Source organism: Sorex fumeus, unplaced genomic scaffold (genome assembly GCF_029834395.1).
Source record: "Sorex fumeus unplaced genomic scaffold, SorFum_2.1 ptg000043l, whole genome shotgun sequence".
NCBI classification, from domain to species: Eukaryota; Metazoa; Chordata; class Mammalia; order Eulipotyphla; family Soricidae; genus Sorex; species Sorex fumeus.
The window spans coordinates 31,135,665-31,150,674 of NW_026606100.1; the positions used below are offsets into that span (position 1 = coordinate 31,135,665).

At 41.4% G+C, this 15,010-nt stretch overlaps 1 protein-coding gene across 2 annotated transcripts in view; it reads right to left on the reverse strand.

Annotated features, from left to right (window-relative positions):
* ARMH3 (armadillo like helical domain containing 3) overlaps positions 1 to 15,010 on the reverse strand; it is a 207,140-nt gene that overhangs the window by 65,583 nt on the left and 126,547 nt on the right. For both annotated transcript variants that reach the window (XR_008793369.1, XM_056120515.1), the window contains exon 23: positions 13,972 to 14,047. Coding sequence is in view for 1 of the 2 variants with exons in the window: in XM_056120515.1 (XP_055976490.1) it covers positions 13,972 to 14,047 (76 nt within the window). In the remaining variant the exon portion in view is untranslated. The remainder of the gene's footprint in view (positions 1 to 13,971; positions 14,048 to 15,010) is intronic.

The following is a 15,010-nucleotide window of genomic DNA, read 5'->3' on the forward strand; positions in this document are numbered from 1 at the left end:
AATCTTTCCCACCCTCACTCCAAACTGCCTTTTTACTATCCTTTACCTATATATTCAAATTTCTCAACATCTCAATTTTAAAAAATAATGCTTGTGAGAATTTAATTTTTTTCTAATATATCAATTGGTAAATCCCTCTGCTGGGATTCTGGACGAGTAGGAGGATAGAAGGGGATCTGAAACACTGTATGAAGTTTGCTGTCCCTGGTTTTTCTATAAAAGGATTTTATTTTTCTAGTCTGGCCCTGGCTGATGACTGCCCACCCACAGTTTTTCTTCACAAATTTATTCTTTACGAAAAAGCTTTGCAGTTAAGTCTTAAGGAAATTTTTTCAGCCTCTCAGACCATTTTACATAACAGTAACAAGTCAAAACCCAGAAAGATGAGAGGTTATTGCCAAATTATCCACTAAATCAGTAGCAGAATCAGGATTAGATCAAAGCATCTAAAAAAATTCAGAGGACATATTTATCAAATGTACTGATGATACAAAGATGCAAAGGAAAACCATTATATAAAATGGCAAACTGGGGTCATAAAAAAAACTCTGGTAAGTTGAGGATTTGGGATCAGATATGACGATGCTCAAACATGATGGGGCTATTCCTGAGATAGTGATCAGGAGTACTCCCTGGGGGTTTGGGGGTCCATATGCAGTGCTAGAGTTGGCAGCATGCAAGGCAAATGTCTAACCTTCTGTTCTATCACCTTTCTAATTTTTTTTTTGCAACACCTGGCAGTGCTCAGATTACAGCTGGTAGTGTTCAGGTTACACCTGGCAGCCAGGTGCTCAGGGGTCTGTCCTGGTAATGTTCAGGGGACTCTGTGGTGCCAGGCATGGAACCAGTGGCCTCTGCACACAAAAGATGCACTCTGCCCTATAAGTGCTTTTGCCAATCCACAGATTAGCTAATTTTAATGCAATTTTTTTTTTTTGGCTACGAGTCTGTGACTGCCACACTCAGAGGTTATTGAAAGATAAGGACATGGTGTATGCAACCCAGGGCGCTGCATTTTTCAAAATTTTTAATTCTGGGTTGAAGAGACAGCACAGGAATTAAAACATCTGCCTTATTTATGGCTAACCCAGTTTGACCCCTTGGCACCACGACTTCCCAAGCACTGCCAGGAGCAATCACCCCCCATTCCAATACACAGTGAGCGTGAGCATTACCCACAAATTAAAAAAATAAAGGTTGATGTAGTTAATTTGGTTGAGAGGGCTCCCACACAGTGCTCAGGGGCTTAGGGAGACCACTCCCAGCAACACTGGGTCCAGCTATACCAACTTCAAGTTTCAATGCTCAGGTGTGGCAAAATGCTGTTCCTGGGACTCAGATGTCTGGGCTACTCCTGGCAGTGCTTACAGAGCCAAGTAGTACGAGGTATCAAAATCATGTCTGTGCAAATCCCCTGGCCCTTTAACAATCTCTGACCCTGCATTTTTACTTTCCTATTAACCTTATAGAAAAAAAAATACATCGCAAGAGAGATGTGTCCGATAAACACAAAAGTTGCTTTCATATCTGATTTTTGTTTGTTTTTGGGCCACACCTGGCTGTGCTGTTTATGTCCAGCACTGCACGCAGGGATCACTTCTGGTGTTGCTCAAGGGTGCTGAGGGCTGAAGCTAGGTCAGCCGTGTACAAGGCAAATGCCCGACCCTCTGTACTATCTCTCCGGCCCCTACTTTCATATCTGAAAATAAATTACTGCAAATTTCATATCAATAGAATAAGAAAAAAACCTACATGACTGTCTTAATAGATGTGAAAAAATATTTTAAAGACCCAACACCTTTTCATAATTAAAAACATGCAACAAGTTAGGAACAGAAGAGAATTTTCTTACTCTAATAAAGGACATCTGAATTTTAAAAAGCTATGCTAAAATACATTTAATAATCTTTTTTGTGGGGGGGGGGTGGTGATTGGGCAACATCCACCTGGGCTCATGGCTTACTCCTTGTTGTGTGGTTCAGGGGTCATTCTTGGTGGTGCTTGGGGAACCATTTGCAGTGTCAGGAATGAACCATTATCAGCCACACTAGGTAAGCAACTAAACCCCTGTACTATCTCTCAAGTCCAACAATCACTTTAAAAAAATAATTAAGGTCCTTTTCACTTATTATTTTGGTTAAACCTAGTGCTCAGGGCTTGTGCCAGGGATCACTCCTGATAGGACTTGGGAATCAAACCTGGGTTGGTCAAATGCAAGGCAACTGCCCTACCTGTTGTACTATAGCTCTGGCCCCCCAATAAAAACTTTTTTGCTTTGTTTTGGTCCACACCCAGTGGTGCTCAGGGGATATTCCTAGTTCAGAGGCTTTGTTGTTGTTACTGTTGTTACTGTGTCTGGCATATCGAATACTCTCGGTAGCTTGCCGGGCTTTCTGAGAGGGGCTGAGGAATCGAACTCGGGTCGGCCATGTTGGCTGCGTGCAAGGCAGACGCCCTACCCGCTGTGCTATCGCTCCAGCCCAGAGGCTATGTTGAGAAAAGAACCAGGCCTCCCACATACAAAGAACACAACTATCCTTTGAGCTATAACCCCCGTCTCCATAGTCACTATTCTGGAGGATCATACCAAGCAGTGTAGTGTCTGGGGACAATCTTGGGGCTTTCAAACACATGCAACCCATTTCTTTGAACCATCTCCCAGGTCCATATGTTCTTTTTTTTTTTTTTTTTTTGGCTATGCCACAGATTGCATCCAGGGCTTTATTCAAGCAAAGCAAATGCTCTACCAGTGGGTAACATCCTGGTCCTAAATAATATAATCTTGTATCCTGGGTCTCTTGTAAGTCCATGTAAGTGGGGCCAGTGGACTTGGCTACAGAAGGGATTTGCTAGTGTAGAATGAAATCCCATGTAAATCATCAGAACCAGGCTGATAAGATCCCCAGACTTGCACTTTCAGAACAATAACTAAAAAACAAAATAAAACCAAAACGCAGAGGGCTAGGGAGGTAGCCCAGTGGCAGAGTATTTACCTTACAGTGTGAGGCCCTGTGTTTAATCCCAGCACTGCTAACAAACAACAGACTAAGAGTCAAACTGAGATAAGGTGACTCTGAAGGTCCATCCTTTCATCCACCATAGTATGCTATCTCTTAAACATGCAGAGGAACAAGCAAATCCAAAACACAAGAATACAGGGGAAAATGTGAAGGATATACATTTCCAGTGCTTAGGAGGAAACATAGCAAATTTCATGACATAACTCGCAATAACTTTTGGCGGGGGTCCACTAGGCAGTGCTTGGACACTATTCCAGTTTTGGAGCTTAGTGGTTGACTCCTGGTCTCCCACATGCAAACCATGTGCTCTAGTCCCATATAGCCATCTCTCTAGCATCATCCCTAGCAATAATCTTTTTTTTTTTTTATTTTGGGTATCCCAATGTCTGGTTCTCAGGGCTTATTCCTTGCTCTCCACTCAAGTATGACTTCTGGTGAGGCTTGGGGGACTATGAGGTGCTGGGGATCAAACCCAGGTAAATCATGCCCCAAGGCAAGTTTCCTACCTGCTATGTTATCTCTCTAAACCCCTAATAATATTTTCTTTCTTTTTTTGCGTTTTAGGTCACATCCAGTGATGCTCAGGGGTTACTCCTGGTTCTGCACTCAGAAATTATTGCTGGTGGTGCTCAGGGGTCCATAAGGGATGTTGGGGATCGAACCCAGGTCTGCTGCATGCAAGGCAAATGCCTCATCCACTGTACAATTTCTCCAGTCCCCTAATAATCTTTTCTATATAGCACTAAAAGTACAGGCAACAAAAGGGAAAAATATGCAAACTGGATTTGCTCTGTTTCTGTGTATATACATGAGGCTTTGGGCTATATATCCCCAGCACCACCAAAACCAAACCAGAACACCAAAATTTAAAAACAACAATTAAAAATATGATTTAAAAACTAGCAAAGAGCGTGCATATTTTTTCAAAGACGATATATGGGCAACAAATACATGAAAAGATACACCACCACTAATCATTAGGGCAATGTCAATCTATAAGAAATCACTATCAAAACTATAAGAAATTACTTCACATACACGAAAACAATTGCTGCTGTGGATATGGATAAAGTAAAACATTTGTGCATCACTGGTAGGAATGTGAAATGATGTAGCTACTTTGATAAAAGGTATGGTGATGTCTCAAAAGACTGATAATAGAAAAAAAAAGAAAAAGAAAAAAAAGAATAAATTGAAAACAGAATTATATGATCTAATAATTACACTTCTTAGTATATACTAAAAACAATAACATCAGGTTCTCAAATATTCGTGTCTATGTACACAGTAGCATTGTCTACAAGAGAAAAAACTAGAATCCAAACATCAATGGCATAAAAAAAAGTGTAGAAAGTGCAGGGGTCAGAGAAGCATTACTGTAGGCAGGGCGCCTGCTTCACATGCAGCCAATCTGGGTTCAATCCCCAGCATCCCATATAACCCCTGAATACCACAAGGAGTAATTCCTGAGTGGAGAGCCAGGAGTAACCCCTGAGCTTTGCTGAGTGTGGCCCCTCCCCAAAAAGATGCTGTGCACACACAGTGGAATTGTATTCAATTTTTAAAAAGGAAATTCTAACATCTGCTATAAGATATTCAAGAACTTTGAGGATATTATGCTAAGTAAAATAACCCCATCACAAAAAGACCAATATCGCTTAATTCTTCTTCTAAGAGATTTCTAGAGTAGTGAGCTGGCAGAGGAAATGTAATGAGGAGTTACTGTACAATGAGTAAAGGTTCAACTGAGAAGGATGATGAAAAGGTTCTGAGAAGGCAGTATTCGTTGCACAACAGTGGATATACGCAGATTTTAAAAAGGTTAAGCTAGGGCCAGAGAGATGTATAGTACAGCATGTGATCAAGCCCAGTGTTCCCTGGCACTGCATATGGTCCCCTAAGCACACAGCCAGAAATGATTCCCGACACACAATCTAAGTAACTACCAACCCTGAGTACCACCAAGTTTGGCCCCAAACAAAACAAAAACAAAAGGTGGAAAATGCTATACTTTCTGTTATACCTATTTTCAAAAAGATATTTTCTGTGGCTGGAGTGATAGCAGAGTGGGTAGGGCGTTTGACTTGCATGCGGCCGACCCGGGTTTGATTCCCAGTATCCCGTATGGTTCCCTGAGCACTGCCAGGAATAATTCCTGAATGCGGAGCCAGGAGTAACCCCTGTGCACTGCTGGGTGTGACCCAAAAGAAAAAAAAAAAAAGATATTGTCTAAGTATCCAAAACCCCAAGGGAATTTCAAGTTGAGGTAAGAAGTTTTTTATGTGCTAAAGCACACTATCCTAAACTCAATAACAGACCTATCTAAAAATCATTGTATTTCATTTAAAATATATCACTCTCTTAAACCATTTTACTGCACTGCAGTTTATGAAGTTCATAAATGACCTGATTTTTTTTAAAAAAATCTACTTTGTAGCATTAAACAAGCTAAAACAAAACAGATGACTCACCACATGGGATTCAGTGTTTAGTTTTTCTTTTCTAGTTATAGTTTTAAGAGACTGGCAAACAACAACTATTAGAATAATATGTAATGCTCCCAGCCACTGGGGAAACTAAATTACAGCAGCCTCATTTTGGTGCTTTGTTTTAATCTGCATAATGCTTTTCATTCTCTGTAATGGTCCAGCAGGGTCTGATTAACAGATGAAAGGTCATTACTGATAAATTCTAATCCACTGGATAATCTGAGCCTGCCTGCACTTCAGAGCAACAACTGGACTAGACAGAAGATTATGCTCATGGACTCCTTGCTTGCCCAATGCCTCTGTTGCTTTCATTAATCACTTGAGCTCATATTTACTTTTCACAAAACTAAATTGTATCCTTCAGCTGAAGTGGCTAGTGTCAAACTGCTCCTCCTCTTGCACTCATCAGAGAACCGTGACTAAGAGACAAATACTGTAGTCCAAATATGCGCAAGGGCAAGGGGGTATCTTACCTGGCTGAGATATCACATTCCCTTCCCATTTTTTTTATTTTTATTTATTTATTTGGTTTTGGAGCCATACCTGCAGTGCTCAGGCTCTGAACTCAGGGATCACTCCTGGCTTTGCACTCAGGGGTCGCTCCTGGAGGCACTCAGGGCAAACACCCTACCCGCTGGCCTACATCTCCAGCAGCCCCTTCCCAACTCTTAACTCTGGCCATCAACAGTGAGTATATGATTGTTGATTCCCACCTCAGAGCTTTCCCCCATGACATTCAGAATTCTATACATAGCACGCTCCAAAGAGTGTTATGCTCAATGAACCTCCTTATCTAGAGGCAGCTGAGAATTATTCTTGTTCCTTATCCTTTCCAGTGGAGTGTATTTTTAATGCTTCACCCCTCCCCCTTTTGTTAAGGGTGAAGGGAAACAGGTATGTAAGCAGGAAGGATGGGGGACCTAACTCAGTACTGAAACAAACAAACAAAAAAAACCACATGAAGCAAACAGGGACACTGAGGCAAGCTCACTACAGAAACAACTGTAAGACTTACAAATGAAATGCACTAAATTTTTATCTAAGACTCAGGCTTATCGCTAACCAGAAATACATAAAATGTTGCTCTCAAAGGAAAACTAAACTTTAGCTGAATGCCATCCAGAAAAGGGGGGGGGGGGGATTAATATATTAATTATAGAGTTCAAACTTCATCCACCTTAAGAAAATTACAGATCAGGAGAAAAACCTATTTGCAGTGCTTCAGTCACTATTTCTTTCTGTGAGCAACCAGAGAATACGATTGTGAACTTGGTGCTAATAAAATGCTCATTAAGTGAAAAGCATTAAGATGTTAACTTGAAGAGATTCATTAAGGGCTTCAAATTACTTACCTTGAAAGCCATTTGCTTAGATGAAGGTCAGGTTTTAGTCTACCATTTTTCTTTTTCTCTTTTGACTAATTAGGCTAATAGTGAGCAAACATCTTCCTTCTGTATTGGACCTCAGTGGGGTGGCTTGCTAAGCAGTGGGAGGAAGTATCAGTATAGGACAGGGAGATAGCTGGGTGGTAGAACATTTGCCTCTGCATATGTAAGGCCCAGGGGCAGATCCCTGGCACTGCCTTAAAGTAAATAAATAAAGTGGCAGCGGGAAATATTTAGTTAGAAGTCGGTACCAGCAAAGCTTCCGAAAAAATGTTTCCTTCCAGCCTATATATGGCACCTCAGAGTATTTTTCCTTTGTAGATCATTAAACTGTGGAGAAAAAACACCAAGTGGAATTTTTGTTTTCTCGATTTTTTTATGTAGGGGCGACATCCAATGGTGCTCAGGGTTTCTCCTGACTCTGTACTCAGGGATTGCTCTTGGGTGACCAGATAGGCAAATGTGTTACTTGCTCTACTCTCGCTCCAGTCCCTCAAGTGGAATATTTATTGACTGATTGCTTTTTTGGGTCACACTCAGCAATGCTCAGGGGTTACTCCTGGGCTCTGCACTCAGGAATCACTCCTGGTGGTACTAGGGGAACCACATAGGATGCTGAGGATTGAAATGGGTTTGGCCACATGCAAGGCAAATGCCCTACTGGCTGTACTATTATTCTGGCCCCCCAAGTGGAATTTTTAAAGGCAAGTAATTATTTACTGACAATGTCTCCTGAATGTGAGGCATGCACTGTACCACTGAACCACACCCCCAGCCTCAATATTTTAGTCTTATTATGGCAACATATGACACAATATTCCTACGGGAAGGGACAAACATAATGACCTTGGTGTTTGTGACATCAGGTGCCCCAATAAAAATAGTAGTGTCTAAGCAACTGCAGTTTAAGAATCTCTCTGAAAAGCCAAACAGGAAAAGAGAGACAAATTGTTTAAACAAATAACTTTGACAATTAAAGAACTAGCATGACTAAGCTATGAAAGATAAGTGAAAAGCAAAGAGGCTGACACATAAGCAAAAATGTAGGCCTCCACAAATATGAAAGCACTGTTAACATTCACTGTCACAATCTGAACTCAAACAACAGCTGTACTCTTTCTGCTGCCTTTCATCTGCTGATCTGCTGGGGGCAACACTGTTAGGGTGCCAATAGTGCAGTGCCTTCCAGACTATCCCAGAGACCTGCCTCAGTCAGGGACTGACTGAAAGTTCATAACTGTGGCCTTATAAAAGCCATCAATGGGCAAATCTCAGAGGCATTCCAAAAATAAAATAACTTTTAAGTTTCAGGATAATGGGGCTGTGGACGTAGGTCACTCTTGCCTTGTATGTGTGATTCCAGTACCATAAAAAATAATTTAAAAAATTTAAATAAGGGCTGGAGAGATAGCACAGCGGGTAGGGCGTTTGCCTTGCACGTGGCCGACCCGGGTTCGATTCCCAGCATCCCATATGGTCCCCTGAGCACTACCATGAGTAACTTCTGAGTGCAGAGCCAGGAGTAACCCCTGTGCATCACCGGGTGTTGCACAGCAAAAAGCAAAAATAAATAAATAAATAAATAAATAAGGTAAAATATATGAGTACTATGCTGTGTATTTTGACAACTAATCTGATTTTTTGGTTTTGTTTTTTTGGGGCCACTGTGGCTGTGCTGCAGATTTACTTCTGGTTCCATGCTCAGGGATCACTTGTGGCAGTGCTCAGGGGACCATATGAGGTTCCAGGGATTGAACTGGTATTAGCCACACGTAAGGCAAGGGCCTTTCCCACTGTACTAACTACCCAACACCTTTTTTGTGGGGAGGGTGGCAGTGGATCACACCCAGTGGTACTCAGGGGTTACTTCTGGCTCTACATTCAGGAATCACTCCTGGCCGACCATATAGGATGCAGGGGATCGAACCCGGGTCTTTGGCATGCCAAGGCAAGTGCCCTACCCACTGTACTATCTCTCTGCCCCTCATCCCCAAATATCTTAACTTTTATGAAAGGGACAAGTAAAAACAAATTTAGGAAACATTTTGAGAAGACTCAAAATGCTAACCCTGAATAGAGATATGACACTTTCTCAAAAAATTAAACACAGAACTACCATATGATTCAATTTCATTTCTGGTTAAATGTCCTCCAGAAATTAAGTAGTAGGAGCAGAGAGAGAGAGAGAGAGAGAGAGAGAGAGAGAGAGAGAGAGAGAGAGAGAGAGAGAGAGAGAGAGAGAGAGAGAGAGAGAGAGAGAGAGAGAGAGAGAGAACAGATGTTAAAGCACTTGTCTTGTATGTGGCTATGGCCGGAACAATGGTTTGAATCCTGAGAACATCTATGGTTCCCCAAGCTATGCCTGACTAATACCTGAGTACAGAGTCAGGTGTGAGCCCTGAGCACCATTGGGAGTCCTCCCCCTTCAAAACATATGAATAAAGTAAGAACTGAAGAAGCATTTGTATACCCATGTAAAAATAACCAAAACTATAAAAAAAGGTGGAAGGAACTCAATTGGGGTTTCAACATGGATAAATGGATATACACATACAAAGAAATACTATTCCGTCTAAACAGAAAGTTATCATACATGTTACAACATTGGTGAACCTGGACTATATGATGCTAAGTGAAATGCCTTGCATTTTATAGTTTACAAAATATCACTGTCATTGTCCTCCCGTTTTTCATCAATTTGCTCAAGTGGGCCCAGTAACGTCTTCATTGTGAGACTTGTTGTTACTGTGTTTGGCATATTGAATACGTCACAGGTAGATTGCCAGGCTTTGCTGTGCAGGCGAGATACTCTCGGTAGCTTGCTGGGCTCTCCGAGAGGGGCAAAGGAATTGAACCCGGCTCACTTGGGCCAGCTGTATGCAAGGCAAACACCCTACCGCTGTGCTATTGCTCCAGCCCTTACAAAATATACTGATATATATTACACAAATTTACAAAACCGTTTCCCTATGAAATAGCTGATATCAAAAGGACTTATTTTTATAAGTAATAGAAAGAGGATCAGAAAATCTAAGTAACTTGTTCAAGGTCACACATTAAGCAGAAGAGACAAATATTTAAAAATTAATTTTCTAGGACAAGAGAGAAAGAACAGGAGGCAAGGTGCTTGTCTTGCATGTGGCTGCTCCAATTCAATACATAACTCTGCATATGGCCCCTCAAGCAGTGCCAGGGATCACTCCTTGTCACAGAGTCAGGAAAAGCCCCTGAGCACACCATCAGGTATGGTCCAAAAACCCCATACATAAAGTAAAATAAAATAAAAAAGCTAAAAATGAAATCAATCTTCTCTTTTCCCCAAACACAAACACACAAAATCCAAGTTAATCTAACCAAATTTCCATGTATCTTTCAATATACCATGCTGAGTTTTCTGTTTCATGATAGATCTTTGATGCAACACTACAGAAGGCGGAATTATGATATAGAATCTAGCCTCTTAAACACTAAACCTTAAAAGTGTAGAGGGTTCTGATCCGCCCCAATAGAGCCCTGGCAGTGGAAAACCTCCAGAACTCAATCACCATCATGCTCCTGGCCAACTTCCACAGGCTCAGACAAGCCTTATCCATAAGTGAATCTGCTGAAAAACCCAGGTATGTGGAACTTTTAACTGAAATCTCCAGGCTCGCTTTGGGGGGCAGGGTGGAAACATTCAAAATAAGGTGGTGGGAAGGTGTAATGGTGATGGTATTGGTGTTGGAATATTAAATGTAATAAATTATTGTGAAAAACTTTAAAAAATAAAAATTTTAAATGTAGGGGGTTACTTCTGAAATATCTGACAGTTAAAAAAAGAAATCTGAACACATAAGCCCAAAATTTAAGTTAAAACTCAACCGCATTAAAAAATCTGAAGTGCGCCTTCTCCAGATGGAATCCTGGTGACCATGAGCTTCTACAAGCATGGCTCTGGCATGCGGGTACCAGGACATTTTTTCTGAATTGCAATGGGGCTGCCCTGGCTCCCAGGCAACCTCTGATTCGGGAAGTCACACCCACAACTCACCCCCCAGTGCCATCTTACAGCACTCAGCAACAAAGAAGAAAACCGGCTGGAGGGCCCCACAGCTCCCAGAGAATGCTCCGGGCCCCAAACAGAGCTGGTATCACCGGAAGGTCCCAGATGGGGTAGGTGCTGCCGTCCCGCCTTCTCCAGATGGAATCCCGGTGACTATGAGCTTCTACAAGCATGGCTGTGGCATGCGGGTACCAGGACATTTATATGCAAAGTGATCAATGGAAAGTAAATCATCCAACATTTCTCCCTGAAAATCAGGCTTGACTCTTTTGCAAACCACAACACCCAAAAGGAGAGAGAGAACAAAAGGGAATGCCCTGCCACAGAGGCAGGGTAGGATGGGGGGACAGGGGTGGGGGTGGGAGGGATACTGGGATCAGTGGTGGTGGAGAATGGGCACTGGTGGAGGGATGGGTATTCGATCATTGTATAACTGAAACCCAAGCACAAAAATTTGAAAATCTACAACTGTACCTCATGGAGTTTCACTAATAAAAATCTAAAGAAAAAAAAATCTGAAGTGTTTCTTCATTAGCATGTGTTGTATTTCATGGGTAAAAAGGAAAGTTGAATGGAAAAAATATTTTAAACCCTGATAAAGAAGAAAAAGCACTGGAATTGGTAATTAGAGAGCTTTAATATATCCTGAGCTTTGCTACACACTGTAGAACTTTATGCAACACACAATATCAATAAAATTCAGTTTTATCCTTTGTAAAAACTGCATTTTTTAAAAGTAGCTAATGTAGTTTGATGACTAAAGAAAGTATATGAAAGAGGAGTATAAAATTTAGTGTTAATTGTAGCAATGTAGCACTGTCCTCCTGTTGTTCATTGATTTGCTCGGGTGGGCACCAGTAACGTCTCCATTGTGAGACTTGTTATTACTGTTTTTGGTATATCGAATACACCATGGGGAGCTTGCCAGGTTCTGCCACGCGGGCGGGATACTCTTGGTAACTTGCCGAGCTCCGAGAGGGATGGATGAATCGAACCCGTTCAGCCATGTACAAGGCAAACGCCCCACCTGCTGTGCTACGGCTCCAGCCCTCAGTGTTAATTAAGTAGGAGAAACGTGAGAAAGGAAAAAAGTAAGCTTTTGCACTTAGAAATGTCACCAAAATTTCTCCTTACTTTGGACTTAGTGTGGAACGTGGTACTCAAGCACATCTTTCCAGAACTCTCTAGAAAAAAAATGGTTGAGTCTTTGATATTTTTGGCACATGCTGAGCATAATCCATTAATGACAGTGAAAAGCATGTAATGATTCTCTGAAGGAAGTTCAAAAGCAGTTTGAGGAATTAAAACCAAGGTATAGATCTGACAGAGTTGCAAAGAAAATGAACAAAATATGCTATGGGCATTCATTCAAAGATAAGTTCAGTCATTTGTGGACCACTCAGAAAAAGGATAGGCCAAAAGCTTAAATCAGCTGCTTCATGGCTCTCAAAAAGAACAAAGACAGGGGCTGGAGAGAGAGTACAGCGGATTGGTGCTTGCCTTGCACATGGTCATCCCAGGTTCAATTCCTAATATCCCATATCCCTGGGCACTGGTAGGAGTAACCCCTAAGTATGGCTGGGTGTGCCCCATCCCCCACCCCCAAGGACAGCAACAAAGACAGAAGCCAAATAAGGAAAGACAACAAAGTAGGAAACAATGCCGACATAAAGAAATGTGATTGAGGAAAGAGCCCCAGATGAAAAGGAGCTGAGTGAAAAGCCTAAGTAAATACATTAATAAATAAGAAAAACATAAATTATAACTATAACGCACTTGATACTCTAGCCCAGAATGTGGAGCTTCTTCCAAACGCCCACATATGTCATACTGCCCTTGGGTCACAAAGGGATATTTGGGAGAAGACAGTATGCAATTCCTTGTTTTTACAGAAAATCACATTCATCATAACGTCTTTCCATACTATCTGACTTATTTGCTAGGTACAGATATGCATTTATTTGTAAGATTTATAAAACTATGTTTGCTGCAAAATGTCTCTAGAGTCAGGTAAGGCAGATCAGCCTTCAAGCCTATCTTGTTAGCACCTCTCATCTCCATGCTCCCTCAGCCCAGACCTCCCAACACATACATTTCACACTTTTCTTTTTGTTCCCAGATGTGCCAAGAACTGTAGTATATTAGAGCAAGCACAGGATATTCCACATTAAGAGAAAAAAAGAAAGAGAAAGGGAAACACAGAAATACTTAATTTCAGCTCTGTCACGCATTAGAATCTATACCAAGTTGTAACTGTGTATTACTATTACTGGGATTATCTGGCAAGGCTTACATCTGGAGCTAAATCAAGTTTCCCCATCTGCTGGGTTTGCCTCTTCTACTCAACATTAATTTTTCAACTGTTTGCAAGAACAATTTAATAACTGTTGAGAAAATGGAAAATGATAGGCACAAAGGGAGTGAGGAATGTAACAAAAGTCAGCTTTGGATTTCATAACACTGAAAGCACATTTTCTCCATTTACAAAACAGCTCACTTTCTGGGTGAGTAGTATCTCCTGAAGACCCTAAACGAATTCTATTTCTGACTCAGTATTACTGTCCATTAAATACAGCATTCTATAAATGCCTTCCATTTTATAATAAACTTTTAAAATAGAAATGACTTAGCCCCATGAGTTCCATTTGTCTCTGTTTACCACAAATAGAATAGCCATGCAAAGCAAAACGTCAAAGTTCCAGATCCGCATGAGTCATTCACGGAACTCACAGAACAAAATTTCAGAGAAAAGCTTTGAGATCTTATCAATAGAACACATTCCAGCAACAAAGACTCCTGAAAACGGTTTGCACCCATCTCTTGGTAGGAAATTCGTAGAATAGCACTGTGAGCTATTTCAGCGGACTTAAAGGAAAGCCTCACATACTCCTGATGTTCTTGATCAAATACGACAATCTCTTCCATTTCTACAGACAGCAGGGCTTTAAATTATAGTGGTGCTGAGCAAACTCCATTTAAAAGGTATAAAAAAAAAAAAAACCTCAGGATAAACCAAGATAACTTCTGGCTCTTACCTGATATTAACCAATGCATGGGTCACCTTGCTAGCTGCTTCTTTCCACTGGCCTGCATTGGTAGAAAGCCTCAGAACTGAAAAAAAGAACAAAGATCTCTCAGACCCCTACTTGGAAATACAAACACAGGGAATGAAGACACCTCTAAAAATAGCTCTATTAGAATAATCAGAGTGTATACTAATTTTCTCTTCATCCTAGAATTTTTAAAAAGCATAGATATATATATGACTGGAGCGATAGCACAGCGAGTAGGGCATTTGCCTTGCACAGGCCGACACCATCGACCCGAGTTCAATTCCTCTGCCCCTCTCGGAGAGTCCGGCAAGCTACTGAGAGTATTTCGCCTGCATAGCAAAGCCTGGCAAGCTACCCGTGACGTCTTCGATATGCCAAACACAGTAACAAGTCTCACAATGTTACTGGGCCCGCTCGAGCAAATCGATGAACAACGGGAGGACAGTGACAGTGACAGATATAGTCACTGAGTGGGCCCAGTAACATCTCCATTGGAGACTGTTGTTACTGTGTTTGGCATATTGAATACATCACAGGTAGCTTGCCAGGCTCTGCCGTGTGGGCAAGATACTCTCAGTAGCTTGCCGGGCTCTCCGAGAGGGGCGGAAGAATTGAACTCAGGTCAGCCATGCAAGGCAAACGCCCTACCGCTGTGCTATCGCTCCAGCCCATATATATATATATATGTGTGTGTGTGTGTGTGTGTGTGTGTGTGTGTGCATGCATGTGTATACACATATATATACTTCATATATATATATATATCTTTCTTTCATATTAACTTGTTATAAGTGATAGAGCTAGAATTAGAACCTGGAGGGAATGACTTGAGAGGTTACAGTCAGGTGGAGCAGTGAGTGGTATCCAGCTTTAAGTAGGACTTTTGACCCAATCGTCAAATCCTTTTCTAGCCTTTTGCACTTAGTAGAGAACAGCCGCAATTCTTACATGAAAGGTTTAAGTGAAAGTTAAAATGAGTCAATATGAGTCTTAGACTAGTGTTTGGCAAGTGGCCTGATTT